The sequence below is a fragment of the Macaca nemestrina genome, chromosome 7 (genome assembly GCF_043159975.1).
Source record: "Macaca nemestrina isolate mMacNem1 chromosome 7, mMacNem.hap1, whole genome shotgun sequence".
Lineage (NCBI taxonomy): Eukaryota > Metazoa > Chordata > Mammalia > Primates > Cercopithecidae > Macaca > Macaca nemestrina.
The window spans coordinates 153,774,232-153,797,959 of NC_092131.1; the positions used below are offsets into that span (position 1 = coordinate 153,774,232).

The 23,728-nt window shown below is 40.5% G+C and overlaps 1 protein-coding gene across 1 annotated transcript; it reads right to left on the reverse strand.

The window, feature by feature from the left end:
• Nucleotides 1-12,606: 12,606 nt before the first annotated feature.
• LOC105490753 (deoxyuridine triphosphatase) lies at nucleotides 12,607-23,690 on the reverse strand. The gene is given in 9 exon segments (XM_011756655.2): nucleotides 12,607-13,173; nucleotides 13,621-13,691; nucleotides 13,840-13,914; nucleotides 19,057-19,101; nucleotides 20,619-20,710; nucleotides 22,723-22,861; nucleotides 23,314-23,453; nucleotides 23,455-23,507; nucleotides 23,510-23,690. Coding segments are annotated over 9 exon segments (756 nt in total). The 5' UTR covers nucleotides 23,594-23,690; the 3' UTR covers nucleotides 12,607-13,116.
• Nucleotides 23,691-23,728: the final 38 nt, after the last annotated feature.

Sequence of the window (23,728 nt, forward strand, 5' to 3'; positions counted from 1 at the left end):
AGTTTTCACCCTAAGAGTGAATTCTGCCCCCAGGTTTACAATACCTTGTTCAGGTAAAAGTAACACAAATAGAATAGCACCCGGGGTATATAGCACTTAAAAAATGTTAGCTCTCTTCCTTTGATTATTTGTATTCTAATTTAAGTTCTGAAAATTAATTCTAAAAATGTGTACACAGATAATTATATCAGAACAAAGCAGTTTAAAAGATGATACTCTGGCCAGGTGCAGTAGCTCACGCCTGTAATCCCAGCACTTTGGGAGGCCGAGGCGGGTGGATCACTTGAGGCCAGGGGTTCGAGACCAGTCTGGGCAACATGGTGAAACCCTGTCTCTACTAAAAACACAAAAATTAGCCAGGCGTGGTGGCGGGCACCTTTAATCTCAACTACTCAAGAGGCTGAGGCAGGAGAATCCTTTGAACCCAGGAAGCAGAAGTTGCAGTGAGCCAAAATTGCGCAACTACAGTCCAATCTGGGCGAGAGAGCAAGACTCTGTCTCAAAAAAAAAAAAAAAAAAAAAAAAAAAAAAACCAAAAAGGTGATACTCTATGCCTACAAAGTAAAATGTGGCAGGCAGATGATTCTTTTGCCTGCCAAACAAGAGATGTTCAACATGCAGATGATTCTTTTGCCTGCTAAACAAGAGATGTTCAATATACACACAAATAAAACCATCTTTAAATAATAAACAATATTAATACATATTTTCTCTCCCGACCACACTACAGTAGCCAACAGGCTAAGCACTTATCACAGCCCCTGCTCATCAGAGGTGACCTAGAAGGCTGAGGAATCTGAACTCCCAGACGAGCTGTACTGGGGGAGAGGGCGGTGCAGGGGGTGGAACCTAGCGTGAGTACCCAGCCTCTCTTCTACCTTCGTCAGCATCAACTGGCAACCGCTCCTTTAACTTCACTTTGTCTACTTTGGCCTAGAAAACACAGGCTTTGCTTAGTGCAGCTCTGAAGTCAGCTGAGGTTAATGTTCAAACCCCACAGAAGGTGTGCTTCTGAAGAGAGGGGAAAGGATTTTTTGTTTCAAAATATGTGTGGGGAAATAAGAGAATTCGTCTGGATAATTACGTTAACAATACAAAGGTAGAAACTGCATGTTGTCCACATTTCACATTCCCAGGAGGGAGAAAAGAGATTCAGAGATTTGGTGGGGGGATAAAGTAGCTGTGGGTTCTGCAGCCTCATGCCAAACACATCTGAGCAAGGGACACAGAAAAGCGGACGTGTTACCGCTGGCCTGTGCCATTGTCCCCAAACACACATGAGACAATGTCAGCACTTACTTCTAGCTCTAAATTGAAAAAACACTTCCTCTCTTTCTGCCAGCACCATTTTCCCTCCCACTCACCCCTGGAGTCTGACACAGTTTCCATTCCAAGGAGACCGGGTAATGATTCCAAGGAGAAAGGGTAACATACTCCAGCAAAAGAGCTGGCGGACAGCGTGAGACGGGTGCAGGGATCAGTTTAGGCTGAAATGAATTAGGAAACATCTTTAACTTGCCCTTTGAAGTTTTTATTGCCTTATCATAAAACGACTTCTTTTCTTGGGCTGTACATTGATTTTTCTGACTATGAAAAAGTGTTTCATCTCTTCTGTGATAATCTAACAGTCTCAGTCAACAGCACCTTCTTTTTTCTAAACCATATTATTTCACTATTACACAATTATCCTACACTCCCCATCTGACAGGAACCTCATACAGCATTAGTCTTTTTCTAATATTATTTTCCCTAACATCCTCTTTCTAAACATTTCCATTTCAAACATATAGCTGCAGGGCGTTATATCATTATTTGCCTTTGCTCTCATCAAAGTATATTTTATGAGAGCTTCCTGTCATTTGTCCTGGTCTATGCTACTATTTGTCAAAGCATCACCTCAGAAAGTGTCTGCTTCTCTAAGATGCCAGAAAAAAAAAAATTCTTCTCAACTAAAAGTTAAACCATTATAAATCCCACAGGGATTTTAAAATGGGCACACTTGGGATTTTATTTTATTCTAAGTAGAATGTTCTTTCTAATACTCAAAGTGAATGACCTTGCAGAAAAGTATTTTGTCGTATTTCCTCTCTAGCTCCTGGCACATTCTAAAATAGTCACAAAGAGTTACTCTCCTATATATTGAACAATGTGTGATTCGAAGGCCAAACTCGTATTTGGTTCAGACCGCAGTAGAAATTTGGGCTAACGCCTTTCATGGATGGGGAAAGGGTATTAGACCTAGACCAGGAAGCCTGGAATTTAGTCCTACAACTGCTATGACTGGTTGGGGTCCTGACACCAAATACATCTTAGCTTCCCTTTGTCTCAGGTAGTTCATTTGTAAAGATTCACTCACAACTACAGTTCTGCAGTTTTTCAGTGTCATTCCTACCCATCTTTCTTTCTTTTCTTCTTCTTTTTCTTTTTTTTTTTCTCTGAGACAGAGTCTCACTTTGTTGCCCAGGCTGAAGTGCAGTGGCGTGATTATGCCGCACTGTAAAACAGCCTCGTTGCCTGGGGTAATTACCAAAGGTCTGCATCCTCAACTTCCTGGGCTCAAGTGATCTTCCCATCTCTCAGCCTCCCGAGTAGTTGGGACTACAAGCGTGAGCCATTATGCCTCGCTAATTTTTTTATTTTTTGTAGAGACGGGGTTTTGCTATGTTGCTTAGGCTGGTCTTGAACTCCTGGGCACAAGCAATTTGCCCACCTCACTTCTCCCGAGGTGCTTTGATTACAGGTGTGAGCCACCACGCCCGGTCTCCTCCCACCTTTCTTTTGCCATCCTCTGTGCTCATTACCTGGTTTCTTAACCTCATTGTCAGACATTTGAGTAATATCAGTATTCCTGAAGCTCAGCTCTAGTGATAAAATTATTCTTTGTCCAAAACTCTTCCGTGACTGGCCATTGCTTCCTTGACGTTTAGGACCCTCTAGAGCAGATCTGCAACCTACCATTCCAGAAGAGTTACCAACAATTCCCTACAAGTCCTTTATACTCCAGTCTATTGGAAATTTGGTTTTGCCATTTCTTGAATATACCTCATGCCCTCTTTGTATTTTCATAGCACATCACATATGTCACACTATCTGTATTTGCACAGATGCCTATATTTGTCTTACTTCCCCTGCTACAGATGGTAACCTTCCTAAGGAAAATTACTACCACTTATTGACTAAATACTTTTTGCCTTGGACTGTGTAAGATACTTTACACCTATCATCTCTAGATCTTCTAATAACGTAAGGTAGATACTATTAACTTTATTTTTCAGATGGAAAGGCAGACTCGAGGTTCAATTGATGTCCACACAGTTAGCATGTGACAGCTCATGTCGTGGTTGTTTCACCTACACCATCTAGAAAGGCACTAAATTGAATAAACAATAATGCTGACACTTGCCTGGCACATAGATGCTAGGCAAGCACCAGTATGCATGAATGATGGTGATTCTATCCCTTAAATACAGCCAGCTCACTTAAGATAACTACTACCAGGTGGCAGTACTTTGCCACGGCTGCACAGTCTGGTCTTACTTCATATAACGGGAAAGGGGGAGAAGACTACAGAGATTATCTGACCCACTCTCTTTATTTTATGAGAAAAATTGAGGATCTGGAAGTTTATTTATTGAAGATCTTTTAGTTAGTAAAACAACAGAATTTATTATTATTATTATTATTATATTATTGGAGACGAAGTTTTGCTGTTGTTGCCCAGGCTGGAGCGCAATGGCGCGATCTCTGCTCACTGCAATCTCCGGCTCCTGGGTTCAAGCGATTCTCCTGCCTCAGCCTCCTGAGTAGCTGGGATTACAGGTGCCCGCCACCACACCCGCTAATTTTTGTATATTTAATAGAGACGGGGTTTCACCATGTTGACCAGGCTGGTCTTGAACTCCTGACCTCAGGTGATCCACCCGCCTCGGTCTTCCAAAGTGCTGGGATTACAGGTGTGAACCACCGCGCCCAGCCAAGAACAGAACTCAAACTCAGATGTAAAACTCCCAAAGTTACTATTTTTTCATTAGATCAGGATCATTTTTTACTTCAAAACTTGTAATTTATAATGTTCCCATATATTTTCAATATTAAAAATATTTGTTAAAGTAGTAAATGCAATACAAATTTAACAAAAGTATTTTATAACAAAATTTTAATCATTTCTTAGTCAAGTAATATAGTTTTCATGTTTAAAAAATGTTAAAATAGGCTGGCACAGTGGTTCATGCCTGTAATCCTAGCACTTTGGGAGGCTGTGACGGGCAGACCATGACCTCAGGAGTTCAAAACCAGCCTGGCCAATGTTGAAACCCCCTCTCTACTAAAAATATTAAAAAATTAGCTGAGCATGGTGGTGCGTGCCTGTAATACCAGCTACTCAAGAGGCTCAGGCAGGAGAATTGCTTGAACCTGGGAGGCAGAGGTTGCAGTGAGCCGATATTGCACCATTGCACTCCAGCTCTAGGCGACAGAGCAAGACTCCATATCAGAAAAACAACAACAACAACAACAAAAACAAACAAACAAAAAACAGTTAAAATACAGATCATGCAAAAAGGAAAAAAGTACCTGCAATTCCAACAGCCAAAGATATCATCATTTTGGCATATATTCTCCTAGAGTTTTCTTCACTCATAGGTAAATCCATTTTTGAAACATAGGATCAAACTTAGATATAATTTGGTAATTTGTTAATCTTTTTTTTTTTTTTTTTGAGATGGAGTCTCACTCTGTTGCCCAGGCTGGAGTGCAGTGGCCGATCTCGGCTCACTGCAAGCTCCAGCTCCCGGGTTCATGCCATTCTCCTGCCTCAGCCTTGGTAGCTGGGACTGCAGGTGCCCGCCACCACACCTGGCTAATTTTTTGTATTTTTAGTAGAGACGGGGTTTCACTGAGGTCTCAATCTACTGACTTCATGATCCGCCCACCTCGGCCTCCCAAAGTGCTGGGATTACAGGTGTGAGCCACCGCTCCCGGCCAGTAATTTGTTAATCTTAACTCTTTTCTCTAATCTTACTCTCGTAGTTATTAGACTTTTTCTTTATGAGATATCCTGGATCTTTTAGAATCTTCCCAACTTAACTGTGTTTAGTTGCCATGAAAGACTTTTTAGTATTTTTTAATCATATGCTTCTTGAGAGAATTCTTCCAGTGAAAATTTGTTTCATTTATAATTTCTTTTCCATTTTTTCATTCCCTTTTCAGTAAGAAAAAGAGCAATATCAAAACACTGCTTACATACCCATCTCCAAAGGAAAAGCATCTTTTCACAAAAGGCATTTTATCTTCCCTTTTGAGAAGTTACTTCTCCCCATTTCACCTCTCTTCTTTAGGATGATAATACTAGATGGTGTTTCTCAGCTAAAAGGACCAGGTCAGCCCAGTGTGGTGGCTCACACCTGTAATCCCAGCACTTTGGCAGGCCAAGGCGGGTGGACCACCTGAGGTCAGGAGTTCAAGACCAGCCTAGCCAACATGGTGAAACTCAGTCTCCACTAAAAATATAAAAATTAGCTGGGCATAGTGGCGGGTGCTTGTAATTCTCCAGGAGAATCATGTGAACCCAGAAGGCAGAGGTTGCGGTGAGTCAAGATCACACCACTGCACTCCAGCCTGGGTGACAGAGTGAGACTCTCTCTCAAATAAATAAACAAACAAACAAATAAATAAATAAAAGGACTAGGTCAGTTACCAATAAAACAATATATATTTTACATTAATGAATGGAAGATGGAAATGGTTTGAAATGCTTGATCAAGAATTATACTATTATCTTTACTAGAGTGTTCACATGCTTGTTAGCATGGATTTTGTGTGTAAAGTTTTCTCTATATCCAGAGATATTCTGTGAATCTATAAGTATTACTGCTAATACAATGGTCCCTCAGTATCCACGGGGGATTGGTTCTGGGAGATCTCTCCGCCCCCTGCAGATACCAAAATCCTTGGATGCTCAAGTCCCTTATATAAAATTGTATCATATTCATAGAACTTATGCACATCCTCCTGTATACTTTAAATCATCTCCAGATTACTTATAATACCCAATACAATGTAAATGCTATGCAAAAAGTTGTTATGCTGTATTGGTTAGGGAATAATAACAAGGAAAAAAAAGTCTGCACATGTTTAGTACAGGCACACCACCTGTTTCTTTTTTCAAATATTTTCGATCCATGGTTGGTTTAATTCACAGACACAAAACCCATAGATACAGAGGGCTGACCATCTTATAATTGAATTTTGGCCCATATGATTTTTAAATTTTTTCATTTTATTTATCCATATGTTATTGGGGTACAGGTAGTATTCAGTTACATGAGTAAGTTCTTTGGTGGTGATTTGTGAGATTTTGGTGTACCCATCACCCGAGCAGTATACACTGCACCCTGTGTAGTGTAGAGTCTTTTATCCCTCTCCCTGCTCCCACTCTTCCCCCCAAGTCCCCAAAGTCCATTGTATCATTCTTCTGCTTTTGCATCCTCATAGCTTAGCTCTCACATATCAGTAAGAGCATACGATGTTTGGTTTTCCATTCCTGAGTTACTTTTATCCTATGTAATCTGCAGTTCTGGTGACTGATAGTCAATCCCCACTACCTTAGGGTATGCAGTAGAAATAAGCAGTAGGGAGAGAAAGGAAGCTGGATCCCTTAGATAGTATGAACTATTGGTACTGTACTACCAGAGAGCCCTGCTGGAGGTGAAGACACAGGGGGAAAGAAGGGCAAGTAAGACATAGGTCATCTGGGGACAGTCAACAGACAATCAACACACGGGGACTGGGGCAGGAGCTCTGCTGAGAATGCTTTCTATGTGACTACTTGGACTACTCAATACTCATTTAATTTTGCCAGTTATGTTCAAGGCCCAGTAACCCCAATCTCTCATGTATTCGCTTCACAACACTCCAGGTGTCTGCATATCTTGGCCTTCCAGCCTACCCTGTTCTTCCATTGATAAGATATGAAAAGATGAAAAAGAAGTTGAGGTACCAATTTCCTGCAAGGTGGGATGGAGACAGCCAGGAAATATACTACTGTGAAGGGAAGGTGCTATGAAACTCAGATCTCGGGCCCTGGCCTCCTTGCCCAGCCAGGTCAACTGTTTAAATAATACTATGTTGCTTCCTCTGCAAATAGCCCCGCTGAAGTATATTAATTGATAGAGCATCAGATTCGTCTGTAGGAGATTCCCCGTTACTTCTCTTCTGGTGTACATATAGCACCAAGGACAGGAATGAACAGTGGACATCATTAGTGAGTGAGGCAGACTGTCAAGAAAGAAGAAAACTGCCTGAAAAAGTAAAGTAATTTTCTGCTCAGAAATTACTAAGACTGGCAAAATGGTCTGCTATTCAATTCGTAGCTAATCTGAAAATCATAAGGTCTTCTCCTTGGCCATAAGTAAATAACTTTGGTTTCCTTTCTAGTGCAGAAGAACTTGCCTTTAGAAAAAGACACTTCCCTGGTCTCCCTTTGCCCCAGCAGAAATCTAGCAAATGGGAATGGAAAGCTCAATGAGCTCAGGAAACAAGCCTCATTAGCATAAGGCTTCCACCTCCTAGAACACCAGTTTATTTTCATTTTTACTTCTTTCTTATAACTGTAAAGGCCCATATTTTAAAAAAAAGAAAAATCTCAATTTAATAATCTAATCCTCTATCTTAAGAAACTAGAAAATGAAAAGCAAACTAAAGCAATCAGAAAGAAAATAATATAGAGTGGCAATAAATTAAGTAGAGGATATAAAAAGTAGAAAAATCAAAACCACTTTTGATTCTTGAAAATATCAGACTACACGCCTGTAGTCCCAACTACTCAGGAAGACTGAGGCAGGGGAATCGCTTGAACCTAGGAGGTGGAGATTGCAGTGAGCTGAGATCCCGCTGGTGACAGAGTGAGACTCTGTCTCAAAAATAAATAAACAAATAGGATTATAAGAACACTATCAACAAGTGTATGCCAAGAAATTAGATAACCTAGATGAAATGGAGAAACTTCTAAAAAGACACAAACTACCTGTGATGGTTAATACTGTCAATTTGATTGGATTGAGGGATACAAAGTATTAATCCTGGGTTGTCTCTGTGGGTATTGCCAAAAGAGATTAACATTTGATTCAGCAGGCTGGGGAAGGGAGATCCACCCTTAATCTGGTAGGCACAATCTAATTAGTTTCCAGTGATGATAAAGTGGGCAGAAGAACGTGAAAAAGCAGAGATGGACCTAGCCGCTGAGCCTACATCTTTCTCCCACGGTGGATGATTCCTGCTCCCGAACATCGGACTCTGAGTTCTTTAGTTTTGGGACTTGGACTGGCTCTCCTTGCTCTTCAGCTTGCAGATAGCCTATTGTGGGAGCTGGTGATCCTGTAAGTTAATACTTAGTACTCTCCCGTTTTCAGTTCTGTCCTTCTAAGAGAACCCTGACTAATACAGATTTTGGTACCAGAAGTGGTTCTAGAGGAACAGAATATTAAGGATGGAGTTCTTTTGTTGGTTTTGGGGTTTCTGGAGTTGGCTGCTTAATATGATTAGACCCCAAAATGCTAAGGATTCTACTTCTAATAGTATGGAGAACATTGATAGTCCTTGGTGTGAACTGTTTAGACAGTCACACAAAATAAATGCATTTGACACTCCTGATTCACTGCTCATGAGAGGCAAGGAGTTTAGCGACTCTACACATAATACCTTAGACCATATGTGGACAACCAAGGAACATAATGAAATTGGTTGTTTGCTCCTAAGTTCAGCAAAGTGATGAAAGAAAATGATGAACTCAGGGATTCCGTCTCCTGGCTTCAGAAGCAAATACTGAGCCTCAAATCTGCTAAGATTGCCCTGAGTGAGTCTTATCTCCTGTAGAGAAAGAGCTGAAGTTGTGGAAAAACAGACACAAACTCTTATCATGCGAGTGGCTGACTTGCAACAGAAAGGTTTATGCACAACCTTGGGAGGTGTCTACTGTTACAGTGAGGTATTGATTGGAAAAGAATGAGACCCTGCAACTTGGAATGGGGAAGTGTGGGAGGACCCTGATGAAGCTGGGGACATTGAATTTGTAAACTTCTGATGAACCTTTTTTGACAGAAGGAATCGTTTCTCCATCCCCAGTAGAGGCAACATCCCCCCATCCTGACCCATGCTGCCATATCAGCCTTTCCACCTTTGTCTGAGGAGATAAACCCTGCGCTGCCTGAGGCAATAGTGATGGCCTCCCCTGAGGCAGTTCCAGGCAAAATAATGTTGATTCTTCTCAGGAGCCACCACCACTCCTGTTTGCTTCTAGACCTATAACTAAACTAAAGTCCCAGGGAGCCCCTACAGGTGAGGCTGAGAATGTGACCCATTAGGAGGTGCTCTACACTCAAGAACTGCTTGAGTTCTCTAATTTATATAAACAGCAATCTGGAGAACAGACATGGGATGGATATCAAGTGTATGGGATAATGGTGGCAGGAACATAGAGTTGGATCAGGCTGAATTTATTGATGTGGGCCCACTAAGTAGGGACTCTGCATTTAATGTTGTAGCTTGGGGAGTTAAAAAAGGTTTTTATAGTTTGTTTGTTTAGCTGAAATATGGATTAAAAGTTGGCCCACCGTGAGCTGGAAATGCCTGATCTCCTTTGGTTTAATGTAGAGGAAGGGATCCAAAAGCTTAGGGAGATTGGGATGGTGGAGTGGATTAGTCACTTTAGACCTACGCCTCCCAGCTGGGAGGGTCCAGAAGATATACCCTTGACAAATGTCTTGTGAAATAGATTTGTGAGGACAGTATCTGCATCTCTGAGAGCCCTGTAATTGCTCTTCTCTATATGTTAGATCTAATGGTGGGAACTGCAGCCACTCAACTACAAAATTTAAATCCAATGGGAATAATTGGATCCTGAGGTGGCAGGGGCCAAGTGGCAGCACTCAACCATCAAAGGCAAAGTGGGCGTAGTAACCATAATGGACAGCAGAGGCAAAGCGGCAATCAGAATAGTGTGACTCGTGTAGAGCTCTGGCATTGGCTAATTAATCAGTGTTCCTAGAAATGAAATTGATAGGAAGCCTACTGCATTCCTACCTAAGTTATACAAACAGAACACTTCTAGGTCTAATGGACAAAAGACGAATTTGAATTATAAAAACAGAGAATCATGGCCCCTCAATCAGTTTCCAGACTTGAGCCAGTTTACAGACCCAGAACCCCTTGAATGAAGGGGAGGCCAGGTTCTGAGGAAGGACCCTACTCTATTACCGACAATTTATGCAGTGAATCTTTCTCTCATCCTTCCGCAAGGAGACCTCTGGCTTTTACCGGGGTAACTGAGCACTAGGGAAAGAGAAATAATCAGACATTTTGGAGACTACTGGACACTGACTCTGAGCTGACATTGATTCCAGGGAACCCAAAATGTCATTATGGTCCCTACAGTTAAAGTAGGGGCATATGGAGGTCAGAAAATTAATGGAGTTTTAGCTCAGGTCTGACTTACAGGTCCAGTGGGTTCCTGGACTCATCCTGTGGTCATTTCCCCAATGCCAGAATGCATAATTGGGATAGACATACTGAGCAACTGGCCCTGACTGGGTGAGGACTATTATGGTGAGAAGGGCCAAATGGAAGCCATTAGAGCTGGCTCTACCTAAAAAATGAGTAAATCAAAAACGATATTGAATCCCTGGAGAGATTGCGGAGATTATTGTGCCACCATCAAGGACTTGAAAGATGCAGGGATGGTGATTCCCATCACATCCCCATCCAACTCTCCCGTTTGGCCTGTGCAGAAGACAGATGGATCTTGGAGAATGACAGTGTATTATCATAAGCTTAACCAAGTGGTGACTCCAATTGCAGTTGCTGTACCAGATGTGGTTTCATTGCTTGAAAGTTAACACATCTCCTGGTACCTGGTATACAGCCATTGACCTGGCAAATGCCTTTTTCTCCATTCCTGTCCATAAGGCCCATCAGAAAGAGTTTGCCTTCAGTTGGCAAGGCCAGCAATATACCTTTACTATCCTACCTCAAGGGTATATTAACTCTCCAGCTTTGTGTCATAATCTTATTTGGAGAGACCTTAATCGCTTTTTGCTTCTGCAAGATATCACACTGGTCCATTACACGGATGACATTATGCTGATTGGATCCAGTGAGCAAGAAGTAGAAAGCACACTGGACTTATTGGTGAGACATTTGTGTGCCAGAGGATGGGAAATAAATCCAACTAAAATTCAGGGAACGTCTACCTCAGTAAAATTTCTAGGGGTCCAGCGGTGTGGGGCCTGTTGAGATATTCCTTCTAAGGTAAAGGATAAGTTGCTGCATTTGGCCCCTCCTACAACCAAGAAAGAAGCACAACGCCTAGTGGGCCTATTTGGATTTTGGAGGCAACACATTCCTCATTTGGGTATCTTACTCCAGCTCATTTATCAAGTGACCTGAAAGGCTGCCAGTTTTGAGTGGGATCCAGAACAGAAGGCTCTGCAACAGGTCCACGCTGCTGTGCAAGCTGCTCTGCCACTTGGGCCATATGACCCAGCAGATCCAATGGTGCTTGAGGTGACAGTGGCAGATAGGGATGCTGTCTGGAGCCTTTGGTAGGCTCCCATAGGTGAATCATAGCAGAGGCCTCCAGGATTTTAGGGCAAGGCGTGAGCCACCGCGCCCAGCCTACAGCAGACTTTCTGTAAGAGGTAACTAATATTAACAGTGTAAACTAAGACCATATTTCTCGGTAGCCATGTAATACTGTTCGTTCTTACTCAACTGTTATTCGGTATTGATCACAGTTCAGGTGCACAAAACAGAATCCATTTTGGTTAGTTTAGCAGAAAAACATTTACATTTTACTGACAACAGAAATAATTTATAGCCCAACCCAGTACACAAAAATGGTGGCTATGTCCCAGTGAGTTGATTTCATGACTCACTAATGAACTGTGACCCACAGATGGACAATTACATTGCAGGGTATTAAATGGCTTGGAGAATCACCAGAAAAGAACAGTCTTGCCTGTGCTTCCACAAACTGGGTGGCCAAGCGAACTGATAGTTCCAGAAGCACTCCATGTGTATAACCCACATCCTCAAAATGATGCCTGGTGTCTCAGAATCTGATGGACAAAACCTAAGTGACACAAAAAACCCTGACACAAAGGAATTTGAGAAACATAGTAAAGAAAGGAAAGCACACTAGCAGAAACTTCCAAAAGATGTCAATCAAGCTAAGCCACAGAATCAGTTCCGTATCTGCAATGAAGTGCTGCTTATGTATGTGAGACAGAAAAACCTGGTGGCCGAAGTATGTATTATTTCATTTATCTTATCCCTGTAAATGGCATATTTTCTTGATTACAGCCTATTGCTACTTCACTTAGGGAAACTCATAGCTACAACTAGTACAACTTGCCTGATGAGATGAAATTCAGGGGAACAAAACAAAGGTAACAAATCCCCAAGTTACATGTCTTTCACAAACATACCTCTACCCAGTCAATAGAGGATTTATCAAAAGAAAGATTAATAGTGGAAAAATAAACTGAGGATTCTCTTCTCACCCTCATCACAAAGAACCTTAAGATTAAAAAGAAGTTTTTAAACTAGTGAAGAGAAGGAAGAACAAGGAATACCTTTAATCTCTCCTTTTCATTTCATTTTCTTTTAGTTCAGCTTATGCAAGATTTTGTACCTTGTGTAAGAATTTAAGTTTACTGAATACAAAATATTGCTTAAGATTTAAAGGAATTAAAGCAAAATAAGTTGCTGAAGGGGGATCATTTGAGTTAAATACAGGTTTTTTTTTTTTTTAATCTGTAATTGATGTACATTTGATTTTAAGAAGACACTTTACATCAGGTCACCACAAAGCAGATTTACATGCAACCATCAATTGCAGAAAAACAAAGTTTCTTTTTGATCCAAACACAAAAAGCTTTGTGTTTTATTTTTTTATGATCTCTTCCTTGACCATTAAAAAAAAAATAAAGTAAAAAATGCAGTACTTTTCGAAGGTGAAGCTAGTAAGTTTACAGAAGTGTAAAACACCAAAACACTTTAAGCAAAAACTTTTTTTTTTAAGAAAAAGGTATGACTTCTCGTTTTCTGTTCTTGGTATAAATTTTAATTCTTTCCAGTGGAACCAAAACCGCCTGAACCCCTTTCGGTGTCATCCAAAGCCTGAAAGATAGACAGATAGAAAGGTGGGAAGCTTCACAGTCTTTTTAGAGTCTCTTTCAGTTTTTCTCTCCAGCTCCTAAGAAAAATATAGCCAGAATTCTACTCTTGCTATATCATCTTTTCAAAAGGGAGATTACAGGAAGAAGAAAATTAAATTCTAAAAAGCTCCATAAATTAGAATATTGGATAATTTTTTAAAATTCTAATAAAATATTAGAAGTTCACAGTATGTTTAAATAACTTATTATGTAAAGTAAATACTACATAATAGCTACATGAAAAACATTTTAAGAAATTCTTAAAACTAGTATTTTAAATTTGCTTAAAATAAGTTTAGTCATATATACTATTTAGTTACAAACAGTATATTAAATCCTCAAGATTATACATATTTCTTCACTTAAGATGTTGTATTACTTATTCTCTATCATACTTTATAATACTTACTTGAACTTCTTCTATTTCTGGATAAAAAATCCGTTCGCAAATGAGCTGTGCAATTCGATCACCCTTTTTGACTTCAAAGAAAAAATAGTTTATTATTGATATTACTGACATTCTCCACATCCTCTCTTATTCAATGAGAATTAAAGGAGTCAATATTATTTACACATACATGACTCCGAAAATTCACTAGAATTATGTGAATGTATATATTTAACATACCTTCAAACTTTTCTTTGCCAAAATTAAACAGTACAACACCAACATTTCCTCTATAATCTTCATCTATGACACCAGCTAGAAAAAAGAAAAATAGTATCATCTCAACTTTTGCTATCTGAATACTAGAGGTGTAAGATCTCAAAATCATTGTTATGTAGCTCTGAGATTTGTATTCTTACAATTGAATAAGTGAATCTTGCCCTGGTACTATGTAAAGCCTCAAAACCAAGAAATGATATTACTAAAATACAAATAAAAATTTAGAAAACACATCCTAATTTTCCAACCTGTCACTCTTTATCAAATGGCAACCATTTCCTCTTTTAAGCTGGGAGTAGCAATGACTATCTCCAACCTACTGTCTACCCACCGCACACTTGCCAAAAAGACTAGGAGAAAATTACAGTTTGGGTTTTAAAGGCTTTTCCTGGTATCAGCTTCCCACTAATACCCAGATTGAAATACGATTGAGTCATAAACAAAAATGTAAAAAAGCCTAAAGCTCTGCAGCGGAATAAGTCAACGCTGACATTGTTAAGCAGCAGTCTCGCAAATCTTAGAACATTCCATTGGTACACTAAAAATGTACCTGAACTTTTCAGTTCATTATCTTCCTCTCCTTTTAATTTGAACCACCATCCTTTCTTAGAGCATGATTTCTCAGAAGACAGTAGCACATAGGCTTCATGAGTACAACTTTATATGTGTAATTAGTACTTCTTTGAGATTATGAACATAGCGGGCGAAGATCTTTGCAGGGGAGACTTGAGCCAGGTCCCTGCCATAGCCCAGAGAGTTATACTTACCAGACTTGCTAGCATTTATCTTTGAGCCAATAATTTAAAATATTTCCATAAACACAAGCACAGATAATACAGGTGCATCAGGCCTTTTCATTTTTTTATATTGATAAATAATTCACAAAGCATACAATTTATCCATTTAAAGTGTTACAGTTCCACAGTTTATAATGTATCAGAGTTGGCCAACTATCGTCACAGTCAATTATAGCACATTTTCATTACCCTCCCTCCGAAAATCCCCTACCTTATTAGCAGTCACTTCCCTTCCTCCTTCTACTCCCAATTTCCTGCTATACATGTAATTCTTTCCCGTCAGTTTGTGAAAGGCTTGATAGGACTCACGTGAATCTAACTGAATACAGCTCCATGTCATATCTTACTTGTTATTAATATTCTACCCCCAACAAAAACGCTGATGAAGGAAAAAATATGGAACTAAAAATAATCATGTGTTCAGCTCAATGGGCAGTAATGCTATTTGCCCATACTCCTCATTATTTGAAAGCTGAGAAAACAAAAAAAAAAACCCCAAAACATACCCACCCCCCATTTTTTTAGAACAAAGGTAATTCCAAAGCATATCCTTTCAATTTTCTCATATAAGGGGGGAAAAAACCAAACGCTTAGGTCCACCATATTCAGCAAAAACAACATTTTAGATTTTCCGAATGGATTACAACATACATTTAAATGAACCCCTGTGCTTTATGAATGAATTACTAGGGACAAGTGAATCTGAATTTAAGCACTTCTTAAAAGGTTCCTGATGCAATACTTTTACGAGAAGAGTGATTATAAAACTGGGCAGAAAAGCAGCAAAGGCAGTTCATCTCCTGTCTGGTCTGAAGGAAACAATCAATTATTGAACTTGACCAATTCAAATTACCAAACCCTGCTTTATTTCTCCACTGTCAGTTGACCATTAATTTAGACCTTAATATTTATGAAAAAAAATTGATATAAAGATGAAACCAGCTGTTTTCCACATTACCTATATGGAAAAAATTTTGACTGCAGGGACAATTTAAATTAGATTTAATGAAGAAATCCCTCAACATAGCATGTTGTTCCATGTTAGAAAAAATGGCCACAGTAGCCTAGAGAACTTCCATGCTGGGAGATTTTGAGGTACAGGCTAGTAATTCATCTACCTTGAATGAGTTAGAGAAAGACAATATGGACTGACCGACTTCTGAACTATTCTGTTTCTACTTTATTTGAAAACTTTTAAATAACCAAAACAATGCAAATACATATAAAGTAAAAGCTTATAATATTCTCTTACCCTCCCTGAGATAGCTAATGTTACAGAAATATATCTTACATACTACTTTTTTTCTATTTATCCTTTGAGATTAATAAATGTAAATGTTAGCCATTCTTTTTAGATACAAGATATGGAAATATGGTATCTCTTTTTCTCTGTCTTTTTTTGGCAGGGTCTTATTCTATAGCCCAGGCAGGAGTATAGTGGTATGATCACAACTCACTACAGCCTCAACCTCAAGTGATTCTCCCACCTCAGCCTCTGGGTGCGCAGGCACCACCACACCTGGCTAATTTTTGTATTTCTTGTAGAGAGAAAGTATCCCTATGTTGCTCAAATGAGCCTCAAACTCCTGGATTCAAGCAATCTGTCTGTCTCAGCCTCCCAAAGTGCTGGGATTACAGGCATGAGCCACGATGCCCAACCTGTACCATATGTTTCTATGTAACTATTCTGTTACATAATATCAGACACAGGTTGCTTTTACATTTTGCTATAAAAAATAAAGAAGCCCTTTAAATATATCCTTGTACGTTAATACTTTTTATTTTCATCAAATAGGTTGCAAAAAAAGGTGTAGCCATTCAAACTTCCATCAGCAATATTTGAGAATGCCCATTTCCAAAATGCTTGCCAATATCTGATGGCAACAATCTCTTACATTCTGGCCAATATGATGAGTACAAAATGGTTATCTCATTGCCTTACTTTTCATTCCCTGATGACTAGTGAGGCTGGACTTTTTTCCTCCCATTTGTTGGACATTGCATGTCCTCGTCTATATTTTGTTCATGTTTTTTTTTTCTCATTTGTTCTTTTTCATATAAATTGTAAATATTTGCTTGTTGGCTTTACAGTATCTTCTAACATACAAAAACATTCCCTTTTTGCAAAGGCCTCTGCTGTACCTGTAAAGCAGTCCTATCAGAACTACTCAAATGTCTTGAATTCTAGAGACAGGTGATCTTTATACTTGGGTCAAGAAAATGTGAAAAACCTGTAACTGACTACAAGAAATTAAGTAGTTTGAAGTCAATTCAAACGTATGGCAGAAAAAAGGGCCCTCAACATTTTTTTTAACATGAATGCTGATGGTATAAAACTTTCAGTAGTTCCAAATTCATTTATCACCCAATTGCCATTCGACATTCAAGAAAAGCCTTCTCTGCCTACAGGATATAAGTATCAGGGACATTTTTCCTCAGAGAAAGCAGAAAGTACCTTGAAGTTATCACTGGAAAAATCATGCATTGGAACTGGCAGAATGATTAACTGACTTCAGGCAAAAGTTTTACTGTGTCAAGAGTTTGGCATGTCATTTGTTGGAAACCTTTTTTGAGTGAAAAACTATCCACACCTACCAGATGTGAATTCCGAACAGAATCCTGAATGCTCAACTTTTCCCTTTGACCCTTATTTACAGCCTGGGATTTCTAACAACATCTCTTTTCAGAAATAAAAACTGTTGCCAACTATGATAAACTTGTGCCTAAGGGAGATTGTTAAGGTTCTCTGCATCCAAGAACACACCACAATGTAATTTTATGAATAATACCATACCAACCACCAGGCAAACTAACTTTCCATTCTTTTACATGAATTTTTTTCCAGAAAGTTGTTTTAAACAGAGCAAAAATTAGTAACAAAGTCGAAAAAAAGAAAAAGTTTCCACATAAAAACAATCTGCGAAGTCCCTAAGGACAGAAATTATATCTCACAGAATCTAATATGTGCCAAGCACTGTATTAGGTATTTCATACATATTATCATTTAATCCTCTCACCTCTCAGAGGCAGGCACACTAATTTCCATTGAAAGATGAGGAAACAGGCTCAGAAAGGTTAATAACTAGCTAGTGACAGAGCTGGGACCTAAATCCAGTTGTTATTCCAAAGCTCCTGTTTCTTGCACAATCATTTGAAACTTCGTTGAAAATATATACAATCATTTATATCCTTAAGTTACAGTCCCAAATGACCATAGTTGACCTTGTAAAAGGTCATCTTACAGAGCATAACTTACAGAGTCCAAGGAATCCTCAACCCGAGAGTGGGCTGTCAATGTCCATCCCTGCTATGTAAAACTTAGCTCCCCTTTAGTCCCTAAGAACTGGGTACTTTTGGGGTCCTGTCTTGGCCAACAGCACCACCTAGTGACACGATGGAGAGACATCACGCCCACCAAATGTCAGACTAAGGAGCAGGTCTAGGATAGCCAGGTTTCATTAAGTGCTCAGCCCTTGCAGTGGCACATAAAAGTGAGCTAATTCAGGACGTGTTTAGTTGGTGAGGGGGATGCAGCAGGGTAATCTTCACACTTAATTGCAATGGAAAGAATGAGGGGGTTGGAATCACACAGAGACTCCAGTTTTTAACCACATATCCACGTGGGCTCATTTCTAAGCCAGAGCTATATAAAGTAGCTCTGTAAAAACGGGTGGAGGAGATCTAGCATACCTACTTATCTTGTTAAATGAAACATTCACTACTGATGGGATAAAGGATCAGTATGTGGGGACCACGTTAAGTGGGGTCTGGATCCCAGCTGGAGGAGACCTGAAACAAGGAAACCACATCAGGAAAGTAGAAGTTTCCTTACGATAAGAGGAGTAGCTCTGTAGCAAGAGTAGTTAGCAGAGGACACTGAAGGTTCTTCATGAAAGGTACCACATGAGGTAGGGTTAACTTTGGGAGACATGAGAAAGGCTTTATTATAAGGGAAACAGGTACCACAGAGGACTGTCTTGACAAATTTAGAGAAAAGTGTTTTCTCTCCTGACTTCAGGGAAAGATTTTCTTGTTATATTTTGCCAAAGACAGATAGCTCTCTTATGAAGAAAATTCTTACAAGATAGCCTTGTGTTTTCTAGAACTCTTGTTGCTTAAATAATTACCTAATTATTACATCATTAAATCTAAGTCATTAATAATCAGGTAATAATTATTTTAAAAATTAAGTTAGTAGTTAAGCAAAATATAATTGCTTAAAATAACCACAAAGCTTTGCCTCCTCATATTATAATAACAAGCTTTCCTCTAATCATTTTATTTCCTTAAAAATAAAATCTGTCATTTGAATATCACCTTTTAAACAAAGACAAAGTAAATGCTTGCAAACATTTACAGAATAAAAAAGGAAATGTATTACCTCCTACATCAATAAAGTATTTTGCAGCCAAGCCTGACCGTGGAGCTAAAAAACAAAAAAGGAGACATTGGTTATTTTAAGGGGGAAGGGCTATACCAGAGATAACTGACGCAATTTAAGCATGTCATTCTCTTCACCTGTAATATCTCCATCTTCATCTTAACTTTAGCACACGGTTTTGAATTAAAGAATACATATTCATCATACTGCATTACCAAAGTTGGAAAGACTAGTTTAGGAAAATTCTACAAGGTTTTAATTCAAAACTAACTTAAACCACTCCCATGTGACTTCAGTTAGAATTTGTGGTGCTGCAGACAGGGGAGAAGGACTGCTAGAATGAGCTGAAAGGTGAGCAAACGGGAACAACTGTAGGCTGCTCTTTCAAGAAGTTAAGCCTCAAAGGGGAAGAAAGAGGAGTGTGGCCAGCAGGAACACTACTGAGGAAGAAGACTTTGGTTTTAAGATGGGAAACCACAACATGTACAATGTAGATGGGAAGGGAAAGGAAGGGGAAGGGAGATGGAAACAAACCTAACCAAATAGTAGCAGAGCATAGCCTACGACTTGGGACCCCACTATTCATGATTCAGATGCCAAAAGACATGCCTGTAGGAAACACACGAACCACAGTAAGATAAACAGGCTAATATCAGTTAACTAAAAATGCCAAAATCTAAGTCTCAATGATTCAATACTAGTATATTTTTTAATCCTAAAAACTGGAAAAAATAAAAAGCTATGGTTACACCTTATTGCAGACTCATGCATCAGGCCTATAATTAATTATCCTAACTAGTATTTTATTTTAGAATAATTTAAATCAGGCACTTTGTCAATAATGCTGCCTCTTTCTATACTAACCTTTATTTCACTCCATCTCCTGCCCCATCCCCTGAAAAAACTCTAAAAAATGCAGTCCATGATGCCCAAGAGATGAGATGAGAGGCCATCTTATCTTTTAAGGGCTGAAGTACTGGCAGTTTCCCCGCTCATGGCTAATAAGATAGTGCCAGTCTAACTCCTTTCCCTGGAGGAGGGCGTCACAGCTCCGTTGACTCCTTTATGTTTACTCTGGTTAGTCAAAAAGAACTTACGCTCTTGCAAAGAACTGTCTGGTAACAACTGATCCGCTCCAGAAAAATCAAACCTGTTGACTTGTACTCCATTTTGTCCTACCTCCTCCCAATGCCTCTACAACACTGAAGAGTATCCCTTACCCTAACCCCACGACCAAACAAGAAAAGGTTAAGTAGGCTTACACACTCTGGGACCAACAAGGTCCCAAGTTTTACTCTCCTAATATAAAATGCCATGTTCTGAGAACAGCCTTCTACGCCAGTGTGAGCCTAAAAGCTCCAGTGAGGAAGGAAAAAAACAAAAGGAGGCAAAGCAAAGATGTAAATAAAGCCTTTCAAACAGTGCATTTGCTATCACAAATGGTGCTTCTTTTAGGACACAGCCCAAACAATATTGCCTGTTTATTACCCCAAATGAAACATGAAGAACGTTATCACAAAGGAGAACTTAACAAATAGTTACCTGTTTCTTAAATGACTCACCTACTCTTCCATAACACCCAGAAGGGAGAGCTATCTGAATGTCCGTTTTCACAAGAGCTTTCTCCATAGGTGGTATTGTGTAATCATAGGCACTAAGAAAATGTTGAAAGAAAATAACTGCAAATGTATTTATAAAATTGTTTTTATATTTTCTTTGTGACCAAGCATATAAAATTGCTTTCAATATATTTAATGAATTAATGAACTTTAGTTTCTAAAATCAACCTTGCTATGATGAATTCCCAATTCATCTTAAAAGTTTATGAAGAAGGTAGAGGTAGTTATTTTATTGTTAAAATGACAGCTTTAGATAAAATAATTCTCCGTGAATATTTTTGGTGGTGTGAAGAGATGTCAACATTGTAAATCTTTGCCCCTGAACAAAAGTTTATTGGGAAACTGAGGTACTTATTAGCATGAAAGGGCAGAAAGGCAAACTTTCAAAAGGTGGATGCTTTACTACCATAGTTTGAAAAGGAAAAAAATGAAGAACAAAGAAAAAAGGCCAAATATTACTAATAATACTAGCTATCACTGATTAAGCCTTTACTATGTGCCAGGCACAGTTCTAACTGGTTTACATATATTAACTCATTTTATTCTCACAATCATTTATGTGATTAGGGAATATCTGCAGAAGGAAAGGAGAAAATGGGTGGACAAAATAAGAGGGATAAAGAACTGTGTTGTATCTGTCAGGCGGGGCTTGGTGGTTTGCCAAGCTTAGGTGATGAATTTCCTGGCTGAGGGAGAGAGGTGATCACTGTGAACAGTCCCTGGAGATGGACCTTGTTTAGGAAGAGAATTCCTCTAAGATCCATGTAGCAAATGCTGCTACTCTTGCTATTACTGTGGCCCTCTGCTGGGTGGAAATTTAAGAGATTTTACAATGAGCAGAACCAGAAGTTTACTTTGGAGAACTGCATTAAGTCTGGTAAAGCAGTACTATACTTCCCCTTTTTTCGCTGAAATCCCTCTTTAAATAGTTATGGCCTAATTTATTACAGATACATTATTTCCACGTCTATTTCAGTATACAGAAAGTCATCTGAATTTATTATGAGGCTACTTAAGGTATCTTAAATCAAGGACTCCCCTAGGACTCAAAAAAGTGCTCCAAAATATACTTCGGAAAGGTCTAGTCAAACTACATCACTCTTTTATTCATTAAAATTAAGAGACCGTAGTTTTTCCAGCTGCAATTGTCCATACCTACTTTCCTTTTCCTTTCTTTTCTGTTGCTATCATCATGCACTACTTTCTCTTCTCCTGTGCTTAGACCAATAGTTCTCATGTTTGAATTACCTGAGAAACTTTAAAATAAATCCCAATGCTTGGGATTTAGTATAAACTCTCCTTCCCTCTCAGCATTACTTTTCTCCTACCTTAATGGCTCTAAGAACTGGGCACAGTAGTCAAAAGAAAAAAAAAAAAAGCCCAAAATTCGGGATAAAAAATGGTATCATCTTCAAGTCTCTGGGGAAATCAATTCAGCTCTTCACAAACTCCCGCCTGCGTAAAAAGTAACACTTATCTAGTCAAGGATTGTTGTGAGGACTAAATACAACAGCATAAGGAAAGTTTTTAGTACAGGTAAAACGTGCTGTAGAGATGAAGTGTGGTAGTATTACATGCAGCTCTGCCTTTCGTATTCGGATGCCTTCTGAAATTCCGCCCTGGGGCCAGATGAATGTATAGAAAATAACTTTTTAAGGCAGATGCATCTCTGTTCATCCTTCTTAGGTGTTTTCACGCTCACATCTAGGCTCTCACCTTGGCTTTTCCATTGAGCACAGCATCACCCTCAGGCCACTCGAAAGCCACCATGTGCCTTCCTCTCTATCTTCTATTTAGGAAGGGCACAATAAACGTTGCAAAGTAACGCCTTGCTAGACGCCGTATAGTTATTTTACTTATTCTGCAGTCTTTGCCCAAATCTCTATTTAATTTATGCCAAAGATGAAAGCTAAAATTTTCAGTATGAAAAAGGCAGAAATCCTATTTATAGCTAGTGTGTTCCTGTGATCTCTTCGATGACTGTTTCTAGCTGTGGCAGCGGATGGCCGGCCCTTCCCAGCCTCCTCGCCGGGAGGTCCCCGCTCACCTGTACAGGTCGTAGCCCGCGGCCCGCGCGGAGCCCCGGGTGGGGGCCGTGGCGTGATCGGAGAGCCGGGCAAAGCGGAGCTGCATGCCGCCCTCCTCTGCAGGCCGGCGCCGCTTACTGGGTGAAATGGCGGGTGTCTCTTCAGAGCAGGGCATAGCAAAGCCAGAGGGCGAGCGAGGAGAACACCCGAGGAACAAGAGAGCGCACGATGAGTCGCGCCGCACGGAACCCGCCAAAACCGAAATTTCCCGCCAGCTCCGCCCCACCCACCGCCCCCTCCGGGACGAGTCCACACTTCTGGCCGAGAGGGGAGGCGGGATTCACATTTTGGGTTAGAAGCCCTTCTCGGAAAGCAGGTTTGGGATCGGAAACTACTGGGTCCCAGTCATCCATCCACATTCAGCGCATAGGGCCGACGACAGCTTTTGGGGCGTCGCCCTCACACAATAGAAAGCCGCCGCCCCCCGCCAGGGACCCTGATGGACTCCCCCCGCGCGCACAGGGGCCGCCCGCCGGCCTACTTCCCCCACCGCCTCAAGCCGCGGGGCTTTCTTCCGGACGGCCGGGGCCCTTTGCCCGCCGCTCTCCTACCCTGCCCGGGCGCCGGGCATCCCCCCGGCTTAGGAAGCTCGCCCTTCCAGCCCGCGGCCCCGGCTGTACTGGCTCCGCGACAGCCTCGGCTCAGACTGCCAGCGCTGGACAGCGGCCAGGGCGTCCAGTGCTGCGCTGCGCGGCCGAGGGGCGGGCCTGGCCCGGAGAGTCCCGCGGCCTCGGCCCTCTGCCGTGCGCCTCGCGCGTTTTGCATCGCTGAGCGAAGCAGAGACGGAAGGAAATGGTAGCAGAGCGCGGGGCGAGGGCAGAGGAGAGTCATTTCCCCCAGAGTTTCGGCTGGTTGGCTTCTCAGCACCTCCGGACGTGCGCCAGGCTTCCACCCTGAAGACGCGCGCCTCCCGGGAACGTGACCTCGGAAGCAGTCGCCGCCGTGCGAGGGGCGTGGAGAGGCGGC